The sequence below is a fragment of the Molothrus ater genome, chromosome 6, assembly GCF_012460135.2.
Source record: "Molothrus ater isolate BHLD 08-10-18 breed brown headed cowbird chromosome 6, BPBGC_Mater_1.1, whole genome shotgun sequence".
Lineage (NCBI taxonomy): Eukaryota > Metazoa > Chordata > Aves > Passeriformes > Icteridae > Molothrus > Molothrus ater.
Genome location: NC_050483.2, coordinates 23397046 through 23409045, shown reverse-complemented (window position 1 = coordinate 23409045; position 12000 = coordinate 23397046). Strand labels below are relative to the sequence as shown.

General features: G+C 41.7%; 1 protein-coding gene across 6 annotated transcripts in view; it reads left to right on the top strand.

Moving 5' to 3' along the window:
* The window catches only part of SLC39A13 (solute carrier family 39 member 13), a 150245-nt gene extending 138978 nt beyond the window's left edge, over positions 1-11267 (top strand). For all 6 annotated transcript variants that reach the window (XM_036383302.2, XM_036383301.2, XM_036383298.2 and 3 more), the window contains 6 exons: positions 576-719; positions 5855-5944; positions 6486-6536; positions 6773-6905; positions 7040-7139; positions 8593-11267. In XM_036383302.2, coding sequence (XP_036239195.1) covers positions 576-719; positions 5855-5944; positions 6486-6536; positions 6773-6905; positions 7040-7139; positions 8593-8668 — 594 coding nt within the window. In that variant the 3' untranslated portion in view covers positions 8669-11267. The remainder of the gene's footprint in view (positions 1-575; positions 720-5854; positions 5945-6485; positions 6537-6772; positions 6906-7039; positions 7140-8592) is intronic.
* The last annotated feature ends 733 nt before the right edge of the window (positions 11268-12000 follow it).

The following is a 12000-nucleotide window of genomic DNA, read 5'->3' as shown; positions in this document are numbered from 1 at the left end:
GTAGGTCAGGCACTACATAAGAGCAATTAGGTGTAAACTTTGACTCAATGTGAGTCTTCAATGCCCGAAAGGAACTTCATCTTCTCATTCAGAGAGAGGCTGAAATCATAGATAAATATTTTGTTGTTTGGAAGGTGATGATCCCAGCTATAGAATAATTCTGTAGACTTAGTTGTTCTGATGCACTGGGGAGAGCAAGACTGTTTTCCCCATCTCCTGCCCAGGTGGAGTTGTATTTCTCTGGGCAGCAGCTGCTATCAGGAGGCGCAGGCTCAGTCCCTTATCTTTCTAGTGGAACTTGACTCATGCCAAGGGACTGTGACTCCAATTCCTCCCCTTTCTATTTCTCTTGAGGATTGAGAGGTGTTAGCTCTTGTTGTCTTTCAGGGCAGATGTCACAATGGTCTCTGAATCTGTCTCATTTCTGGCAGTTGTTATTAAACTGGGGTGTCAAACCTGCTGAGTCACATTGTAAGAACAAAAGGATTAAGGGTGAAGGCTGGATTTCTGATCCTGATTCATGCTCATTCATCACTGAAAAAAAATCAGTGACAAGTTTGTTTCCCCTAATTAAGGACTGTGATTCCAAAGCACCGTCTGGAAAGATTCCCAATGGAAGTGGCTGCCCCCTGCCGAAGGGGTCCTGTCAGTCCCAAAGAGCACGAGCTCAGTGTAATGGCTCTTCTCTCCAGTCTGGTCCAAAAAACAACAGAATCAAGGTAAGAGGCACACAAACTCACCTTCACTTCTTACTCAGGAATTGTCTGTGGAAAGACTGTGCTTGAGTGGGGAACTCAGCATTTGAGTTGTGCTTAATTTTACTCTGTCAAAGTGTGTCCTGGTCACAGCAGGGAAGAAATAGCAGACTTGGAGAAAATCTGCACTGCAGCTTATGTGGAAGAGGAATAATCAATATTATAAAGGCACAAGTGTGATGATGTGCATTTTGGCTGAATTCTGTTACCAAAATACAGAATTTCATGTTTTATTACTCTATATTTTATAGTTAATATGTCTTTATTTGCTTAATTTTTTGCACCATGATTTCTCTGTTCTCTACTGCCTGGATTGTACCGATTCTGAGTTGCACTTTTCCTTTTAAGGCACCTTTTGGAAGTGTTTTGACACCTTTAGGAAGTGTGTTGAAGCTAACCAGTGTAGAATTTAAAAGTTCCATTTCTCACATTATCAGTTTACCTGCTGCCAAAAAGGACTTCTTGTCCACTTCTGTCTCCAAACCTGTATTTCCCATTGCTTCCTTTGCACTGGATCTCATCTGACCTCACAGTGAGCCTATTCAAGGAGCTAAACAGGCAAAGAATTTGCTTGTCTACACCCACACACCCACCTCCCACCCCCTGGTCTATTTCTCTCCTAACTTAACTTCTTGAATCAGCTTGATATGCAGACAGGCAGCCTGTAGTGCTGGGATAAGGGAGATCAGCAGGCTCATAGCACTGGAGGTGGAGGAAGAGTCCTGCACCATGGGGAAGTGGATAACCTCTACATTGGCTTTGCTTCCTGTTCCATGTTACTATCTTTGTACTGTTGAAAACCCTTTTTTGGGTGAGCATTACAAGAGAGAGAGTAAACAACCGCTTTGGTGAAGGAGGACCTGCAATTTGAGTTTGAAAGCCCATAAAAATGTGCAAGATTGTATGAGAGTAACTATGGACAGAAAGTGTGCTTCATGAACTAGTTCAAAGCTGGATATGTGGTCAAGCAGAGGCTCTTCAGTCTTTCTATTTTAAATTTGTTTTGCTGTAACTTTATAGCTCTTCCTACAGAACATGGAAGTTATGCTGAGGTCACTGAGTATTTTTGACATCTGTCACATTCATGTAATTTGTACATAACACTGTAAGGTGCCACGTGGTTGTTTCTAGAGGTGGTAGTAGTGAAGACACTAGTATTACTGGGTTATGAAACATTGTGCCCTAATTTTGGAAGGGTTTATATAAGGAACTGTAGACTACTGATTTCAAGTAAAAATGAAACACAGATAGGTGATACAATTGCTCAGGGCATGGTCCTAATATAAAAAATAATAATGTAATTAATGCTAATTGATATGACTTTATGTAAGATAAATACATTCTTATCAACCAGACATTTTTCCTGCCTCTTATTCAGGCATAAAGTTGTTTAATAAAGGTCATGACAAATGTATATAAAACACAACTTTCTCCCCCATTCTAATCAACTTTGCTAATACTAGCTGTATTAAAAATCTGTTATTTGATGTTATCCAAAGGAGCTGGTTTAATGCAGCCCCCCTCAAATCTGTTTGGGTTATTATTTTTCCAAGTTATTATTTATAAAAATAGTATATCTTCGCATTTGCAGGTACTGCGTTACATAAATGGCACATTGTGACTGCATGAAGTCAGCGATAGCAGCTAAACTGAGTAACTTCATCAGAAAAAAGTGCTGAATTTTTAACAGGTTTTGATACATGCAATTATAAGGAATAGATTAAGAAGGAGACCTCAGATCCTATTTACAAGATAGGGATAGTTTCTAGTTAGTCAATGCATTGGAAAAACATGTGAGGATTACAGTAGGAAATTTTCTGAACACATTCTTCCCTCATGGTGCTACAGCCAGAAGGATGGGTGAGTAGGAAATAATATGTAAGAGGAGAGGTGAGAGTTCCTCTTTCTGTATATCAGTAGTGAAACAGCTATCTGGCTTTTTCCAGTAGGGCTGTTCCAAATATCCAGAATACTACTACTAATTTGCAAAGGAGCCCAGAAAGAGATGAAATAATATTTTAAGTTTGTAGTACATGATAAGTGGCTTTCTTTAGTTTAGCTCTGTAGTCATGGCAGATCAAGGGTGACTTAGAGTATACAAATACCCGTAGAGGAATGACTAAATTTGAATAGTGACAGCTATAGCAAACAGTAGTGGTCTAGAACTTAGAGACAACTCTCTAACTGAGGGTAGCTTGCCAGTGGAACAACTTGCCTTAGAGACAGCAGATTTTTTGTCACTTGTGAGCTGCAAGCTGTGGTTTAAGCTGCTCTCTACAGAGTACATGATAGCCTAAGAAACAATGAAATTTGTGCACAAATTAAATTAAGTTCTTTCAGTTGTGTTATATGGAAGGTTTAGGCAACCTTCTAGCTTTAAAATCCTGACACATCTGTTCAATTTTACAGATGGTTGTTGATATGCATGAATTAGAAACTTAACGGGCGTAGTTTTAACTTTTTAACTTCTGATCTTTTAATCTGAATATTTTAATAGTCTTCCTGGTAGGGTGGAAATTATCAAACCTACCAAGATACTCCTGCGTTGTTAGCCTGTTTCCTTAGGCAACAACATAAGCAGTCATCCCATCTGTCTGTCCATCTGTTCTGCCCTTCATTTTCAATAACTTTTGAACCCATAATTAATTTTCCTTGTGTTCAGGAGAGGTCAGGAATCTTGAGGGTGATCAGATTTCTGCAAGTTCTATAAAAATCAGTGTGACAGTAGAGGGGGAAGGCAAAGGGATGCTCTGTTGAAAGCTGCAGCTGGAACTGGGGTGCCACGGCTGCAGCTGGGGACAGGGCTGCCACACCATGTGTGCTGGGCAGGGCACCTGCAGGGAAGTGGTGGTGCTGGGAGTGAGCAGAGCAGGTACTCATGAAGGAAGGAGTGAAATTCATAGCATGACAAAATTTTGGTTCTTATGTTCACTCAGAAACCCCTTTTTCTTCAGCAAACAAAAAGGGAAAGATACTATTTAAATGAACAAAGTCACCCTTCAGGACTTGATTATTAGTAAGTTGTGGTGAGTTGACTGTTGTCCACATATATATATTAGAACTTCTGCTTTTTAGCTGCTGCTAGAATTTGTCCTAGCTTGAAAATGGCAGATGGGAGGTTTCCTTTGCATGCAGACATAGATCAGTTCTGTCCCTCATTGCAGCCTTATTCCCTCAACAGGTAAAAACATTGTGTACACTACTTTTCCCTTGCTTATTCTTTCTTTCTCCCTGTGATACATGGGGTCCTGGTTGATTTGTGAAAGTATGTTTTATTACACAGTGACATTAATTCTGAAGCATGAATATAAACACTTCATCTGGCTGTGCTCCTTATGAGCAATGAGAACATCCTATTAGGGATTCGCAGAATGTAAATGTCAGAGGCTCATAACTGTCAAATCAACCCAATTTATTTCTGAGCACTCCAAAGCTTTGCTTCTTTCAGTGACAGCTTTTGCCCAAGCCACTGACAACAAAAAGTCGTAATGTTTTAATCATGAAGCCTATTTTTTCCTCTATAGAGTGATATGGGAAAGCATTTTTGTGTAAAACTTCTGTGAATAATTATTATTATCCTGTGGGGAAAACGCCATCACGTAAAAAAACATGAAAAGGAGAATTTTAGTCATATTTGGCTGTCTAGGAATGAGAGTATGAAGAATGAGAAGTACAACTGTTCCATTTTTGTGTCTGCCTGCATGCATTTATTTGGGTTTCCTTTCTTATAAAAACATGCAGGGATCTTTTTTGCATTCATTGTGGAGATGTTACTTAGCTTATTACTTAAAAGTGGGGTAGGCTTCGCTTAATTCTTAGTTTTTGCATTTAATCATGAGTGCACTTAAAAAAATTTAGAGGCTACAATGGTGCCCCAAGATGGTGCAGTAAAAATGCCCTGCAGAGAGGTGGTGCTTTGGAGAGAGAGGTTTGACAGAAGGCTCCTGAGTTGTGGCATACAAATGATAGCAAGATGCCCCAAGCAGAGCTGATAGAAACAGGGAAGAGCACAAGAGCAGAAAGAGCTGATGAAGTCCATCAGCACTTGTGGCTGTCTGGCTGAACTTTGGCATCTGATGCTGTGGTGAAGTAAGAGTTTCACAGTTTCCAGACAATGTCTCCACTCACTGGATACTGCCCTATATCTGGAGTTCTTGCAGTCCAGAGATGGCCTGATACATGGGCTAACTCCTGGTTTGATAATAATTTAAACTGAAGTCCCATATAGTGAAGTGCAGTATCTCAGGACCAACATGCAGTAGTTTTTGTTAAACGTGATGGAAAAAACCCAAAAACCTGTGAGCTAAAGAGCTGGGGTGGTACCCTTGTAAATTACTTTAGGTCAAATACTTAGATTTTGTCGGGAGATGACCCTAGTTAGAATGATAGGGAATTTTAACTTGGAGATGGACTTGTGAGGATGACAGCTGCTTTATGCTTATAATTTTAAGAAATGTGTTTATATGCAAATGCTGATACATGCTATTCAGCCTTCTAGTAGGTGTTTTTTTGGTGACTGTCATCACTATCTTCTCTTTTGATTCTTTGTTAAGGGAAAGCAAACCCACAAGCACAGACTTTTTTGGTACAATGTTTGAAGATTTATTTAGTTAGAGAAAGCAATTCCAGCAGCATTTGTTCTGTTGCATTGTTCTTGCCAGCTTTTGAAGAGGAGATATTTAACAGTTGGATATTAAAGTACATGACTTGAAAACAAGATTAAGTCATGTTTGAAGCCGGTCACCTGTGTAAATTAGTCAGTGTTACCTAAAATTGGTTCAACTTAGAATTAAATATATTCTTGCATTTTGGCTTTCTTCTTTTTCCTTTCTTTTTCTGTTTCTAGAGCTCTTCATCATTTGCATATAGTAATTATTCTAATCTCAGACAATACTTGCCCGCCCTAAAAGGTATTTTACTCTAAAACCAAAAATTACATGTAGTTTTTACTGAAGCACTGACATAGTTCAAGATTTTCAGCAGAAGCATTGTGCTCTGTCCTTTCCCATCTGATTGTGACTGCATCACCCATGTCTAAGCTGGTTTTTTTGTCTTCTTACATCTCTCCCTTTATCAAGGGCTCTTCCTTCTCTTTGCAGATTAGTGGATACCTCAATCTGCTGGCCAACACCATTGATAACTTCACACACGGCCTGGCAGTAGCAGCCAGCTTCCTGGTTAGCAGAAAGGTAAGGTTTCTGTCCCCAGCTGTGTATTGAAATGGATAGGTCTTGTCTCAAGTATGGTACAACATGCAAAACAGCCAAAAAATGCAAGGAGTTCCTTCCTATTTGCTAGAATTTTCTGAGAAAAAGCAGGCTACAGTAAAGCCCAACCCTATCCTGATCCTCTGATGCAGAGCTTCTTTGAATTGGGGACACATTAGTCATTTGTACTGGCATTAGGGGATGGATTAGCTCATCTACCCTCATCTACTCAAAAGACAGTCCAGAAATAACATGATGAGGATGGTCACCTCAGAAACTGGGACATAGACATGGCTGAGATGTTTATTGCATTTTTGCTTTTGTCTTCAACACTGATGATGGACTATGGTGGTCCATTCCCCTGAGCTGGACGACCATGACTGTGAGAATGATAAACTCCTAGTCAGCCCTGCACTGATGGGGTATCTGCTGCTCCAGCTGGATCCCTGTAAGTGTATGGGACCTGATGAGATTCATCCAAGAATACTGGAATTGTTTCCTAATCTGTTTCTCTCTACTGCAGGTTGGGTTCCTAACCACAATGGCCATTCTCCTGCATGAAATCCCACACGAGGTGAGAGGGCTTTGTATCCTGCCATTGTGAGGGGGATTACATTGTGCTTCATCTACTAAGAGGAGGTCTGGGTCTGGTTGACATCTTCTTGTCTACTTGAAGGCAGCTCCCTCTGGGGAGACTGACAACATTGAAAACCAGGAACAGTCTTAAAGCACTGGCCTTGTTGTGAATGACCTTTGTAACTGGGAATTTAGTATTCAAGTTCATTAACTGTCAGCTCTTGGTTTTCTTAGGTTGGAGACTTTGCAATCCTACTTCGGGCTGGCTTTGACCGCTGGAGTGCAGCCAAGATGCAGCTTTCCACAGCTCTGGGGGGAATTCTAGGAGCCTGCTTTGCAATATGTGCTCAGTCACCAAAGGGAGCAGGTAAGGTTCCCTGGGACCTCTGTAGAAATGGGAGAGGAGGCAGTGCTTTTCATCCTTCTGTATCTTCTTTCCCTTCTCTGTTGGGTCCCATGGCTCTGTCTCAGTAATAACTGAAGCTTTCTGTATTTGTGCAGGAGAAACAGTAGCCTGGATCCTCCCTTTCACTTCTGGAGGATTTCTGTACATTGCCTTGGTAAATGTTGTGCCTGATCTCCTGGAGGAAAAGAATCCTTGGTAAGTGCTCCCTCCTGTTCTTCTGCAGCAATTTATGCTGCCAGGGGGCAGGGATATAACCCTTTCCTGTGCCTCTTCTTGGAAGTGTGTGAATGCCAGCTTTCCAAATCCTATGGACAAGGCTGTAATCAAAATAGACTGCTTGCTATCTATTGCATTTGTGGAACTAAAAAGACCCTTTGTAAATGAGAGCTTTCACCTGAGTGAGTCCCAGAGATTGTGCTGGCACAGCATGCAGTAGGGCCAGCTAGAGAAAATTCCTGGGAAACATGTCCAGTAAGGACACCACTGCCCAGTCTGTTTCAGCTTCCAGTACATACTGGTGTAGGGACTGTCTGAACCAGGGCCCCACAGAGGCTTATATGTCTGATAACCACATGTGAATCTATTCTTCCATGCTTCTCTCTCTGACCCTATCCATTAATTCACACCTCTGCAACCTCCTTTTGGCAGCAGTTTGCAGAGTTTGACTCTACTGTTAAGTGATGCTTCTTATTATTTGTTTTTTACACTCTTGCGTATTGATTTTTTTATTAGGTTTCACTGTGTTGCTGTGTGAGTAGAAAAATAATAGTTTGCTTCTCTTTATCACTCAGCATTTCATAGTCTGTCATTGTATTCCACCTCAGACATCTCTCTTCTGCATTGGTATATATATTCCAATGTATTTGGGTATCCCTCGTGTATTATTTTAGTTTCTTGCAGTCTAATTAAGGTTGTAGCAGGTCCAATCCAGCTGTTCCACAGTAAAGGCCCTCTCAGATCTGCTGCCAGAGCTGCTCCTGAATGTTCCCTCCTATTTTAGTTGCAATAAGACAAGTAACTTTAGTAGTTTAAATAAGATGCCTTGGTTCACCTAGTTAGTTATGACTGAAACAGTGATCAAAAAAACAGCTCCACAGTTCTTTCTGAGGAGGTAGGAACTTCATGGAGAAATGTTAATTTGGGTTGGTAACCTCTTGTGTTGGCAGAGGTTGTTGGCAGAATATGCAGAAGTGGGAGGTACACAGTCACTTCAATCCAACATAAACCCGAGACAGTGCTAAAAGAATGGCCAAATTTGTTGGCTTTTTTTTTTCTGTAACTGTAGTTGTTAGCTGGATGAGGTCCCTAAAGTGTCTGTGCACATGCTGTATAAGTGCTGGTTTCCTCGTGCGTGAAAGGCCATGAATATGTATCTGAATAGCTGCATGACTGAATCAGCTTGAATTGATTTGGAAGCCTGGAGTTGGGCCTTGCAGCTGAGTGGAGCAAGTCCATGCCAGTTTATAGACAACTCCTGTGCTGGGGGTACTGGGAAGGTCTTCTCATCTGTGTTAGTGACTTCATACAGCTGCTGTGTTCTCCACGTGGTAAATTTGAAAAGGCAAACAATAAATCATTGGAGAGCTTTGTGCAGCTGCCTATGGGGATTGGTTTATGGCTCCTTCTAATTTTGCTGTTTCTTTCCCAGGAATTCCCTGCAGCAAATTCTGCTCCTGTGTACGGGCATTACAGTCATGGTGCTACTCGCGCTCACAACTGAGTGACCTCTGCGCAGACCTCATGATGCCTCCCAGAGCCACCACAGTGACTCTGAGCTTTACAAAGCAATAAGGAACACTAATGTTACTTCCCACGTGTGTGCGCGCAGATCTGGCTGCTAGTATGAGAAGCGGGTGACAGAGAGGTCTGGCTGTGCAAGACTTCATTCCCTGGCTCTCCTATCCCTGTTCTGCTAAAATCCACACATGAGGGCTTCTGTTCTTTTTTTGTTTGGTTGGTTTTTATGGAGCAAAAGATACACTGGGCAGAAATGAACTGAATGACTGCTCCACTATGAGTGAATGATGTTTCATTTGGTTCATTCTGATGGAACTGCACCTCCCAAGCTCTTGCGTGAAAACAGCAGAGGTGATTCCTGTAGCTGATGAAGATAAAGGATTTTTCCTACCACTTTAAGGGCTGGAGGCAGAACAGGCATGACAAAGCTTTAGCCAGAACCCCCTACCCATGAGAAGTTGATGGTGCTATGAGATAGAGGGGAAGAGACCCTTTCCAACTTGATCTCCAGCTGTTCATTGACACCACTTGTTCCTAAAGGTAGTATTGGCCTCAGCAGTTCAGCTCTTTTGGTCTATTTTGTTTACATTGAAATTGAGCCAAAAGCTTGAGGCACTTTAGGGTAGGTCACTACAATTAAATGACTCAGCTTGGAGATTACTTGCCTCAGCCCTAACCACTCCAGTAGCCAGCACAGCCCAACTGTTTATCTGATAAATGATCAGTAAATGTTTCTTCAATTGCCAGCTACCAGCTCGCTCATGTCTGAAGGGAAAGCCATGTAGCTGTTGTGACTGAGCTCCCTCTCCTCATAACCATTAGACGAACATGCTTCTGAGCCTGAGACCTGATTCATGCACCATCTGCCCCACACAGTCTTTCAGAGCTTTCTTGAGGTGTAGCATGTTAGACCTGCCCAGCAGGCTGCAGTCCCCCTAGACTGTCATGGCAGAGGTGCTTGAACACTACAGCCTGGTCAGCAACTGATAACTCCTGGTTAGCTTTTCCTCTGTTCAGTATAGACTATTTAAGAGCATGCTGTAGATGGCAGCCTATTTCTGGGGTTTTGACCTCACAGTGGAGTTCATCTATTGAGGATGAATGAATAAGAAATAATACTGACAGCTTTTAGATGGGAAGGTTGAAACTGCTGGTGAAAATATTTTTAAGGTGAGAAAGGGATTTGAAAGGGTGACAATGAGTATGCTTTAAGAGGAGTTTTCTGTTATGTGATGCCTGCGATAAAATCTTTGGCAATTTGAGACCAATAAAAATTAATAAAATTTCTAGTGCTTTCCTCCATCCCAGCTCATAGGGCTGACCAGGCCATAATTCCACAGGGATGTTTTAATGCCACAGAGATGTGCACAATTACTACATCATCCCTTCTGTAGAACTCAACTTTGCTTAAATTTGTTTAAAAACAGGTCTAATTGAACTAACAGAGTCACTGAACATAAAACAGGTGCCACAGTGTGATTTACACCACCTTGGCTCAGTCTTATAACAGCTTTTGTGAAGCAGTACAGCTCTCCAGTCTGCCCAGGGCCTTACCAAGAGAACTCATGCCTTGAGAGGGCAATTAAGGTCAGAGCAGCAAGGCAGGTATACTGCCCACAGCAGAGGCACTACTTCCTAAGAGATTCCTGAACTGTTGACACAGTTCTTTTTTATGACAGCTCTTGTCCTACTTTTCAGTGAGTGCTGGAGAGCTCATGCTTGCAGTTCTGTCTGCCCAGGAACTGCTGTCTGAAATTTTTTCAGCTTTCCTTTCCCTGAATTTACATTAGTAACTAGTTTCACTGCAGCAAGGAGGCAGGCTTAGTGCAATTGTTTATTCCTCTTTACAAAGTTGTCTTCTTGTGCCAGCTACTCTCTCCATCATTCAATTGTCATGAGGTCTGAAGGTAGCATTCATTTCCTGCTTTCCTGGAAGGATGATTAATCCAGTTATCCTGCAGGGACTGGAGGAGTCTTCCAACCCTCTGGTTCTACCTTGGGGGTTCCTTCTGCCCAGGGACTGCAGCTAAGCAGACCCTGTAACAGGGCTCTGGAGGAAGCAGGCTTGCACAGAAAGTTGTGCCTGCTGTTCCTCAAGATGTCTTTCCCAAAATAAGGCTGGCATTTAAGTTGAGGCATTGCCAGGTGAGTGCCCGTGAGTTGGCGTTGTTGCATCAGCACTGAGCCTTGCCAAGACTGAAAACCACAGTCAGGATTTTATACTCAGCGTTCAGGAATGTGAAGTGGATGACACTGAACAAAGAATTTCTGAGCTGTTTTTCTTGGCTGCTATCACAGGCATGGATAGTCTGTGGTTCTTGGGAAGATACCCTGGTAGGAGGTAGCATGGGGTTGTGGGAAGGAGGGGTTCAGTAGATTTCTACTGCATCAGCCCTGGGGCTGAGGATTGAGAGCCTTGGGAGAAATGGAGCATCACTCCACCACATTTGTCACTTTTGGAAATGCAGAGAGAATTGTATTTTCTAGCTCTATTTTTTCAGCTGCTCTTATGCATTTTCTCCCTTCATCTGTATTGGTCTGCTCTGCATGGAGACAATAGAGATGAAATAAATGGTTTTCCATGTTGGTGTGTGTTTTTGGATTATTTTATTTTGTTGGTTTAGGGTTTTTTTTTTTAAGTTCCTACTTTCCTTTGATTTAAAAATTCAATTTAAATTTCATTTGAATTACACAGACATATCTCTGGGTTAGTCTAGAGCAGTTTGGACTCTGGGTTAATGTCAGACTTTCCCCAGACCTACAGAGCTGAAAGAAAAAGTTCTATTCCAGTTTCTTCTCTCTGCTGCCATGGAACTGTTGTCCAGGAGCAGTGTGATTGATAGAATCATAATTCTTGAGTGCTGCTCTGGGTTCCCTGAAAAGCATCATCAAATATTTTCAGGGGAAAGCTTGCATGGTAACTTTACTGTTCAGAGAGTTTTGTAATCATACTTGACTGTAATCAGTTATTTTTTAAAATCAAAAAACCTCAAGGCCTGTCTGGTTTCAGTTAACAATAAGCTGGATACCTGCCATGTCAGACAAAGATGCCATCATGAAAGGTTGTGTGTTCCAATTGCCCTGAAAGGACTAAGAGGAAATTCTCTACTCTTCAAAAACATGGGTTCAGAAAATGTCTTATCCCACCCTTCATTTGGAAGATTTTCAGCTATAAATTGTGCATTTATATCTCTTCTTACCCAAAGTCTTCTGTAAAAGGAAGGAAAACCATAACCCAAGAGCTGGAAGAAGATGAAAGTAGGTAGGTGATCAAGGGCATAATGTCACAGTCTGTGGATTTTGCCAGCAATCTACATTT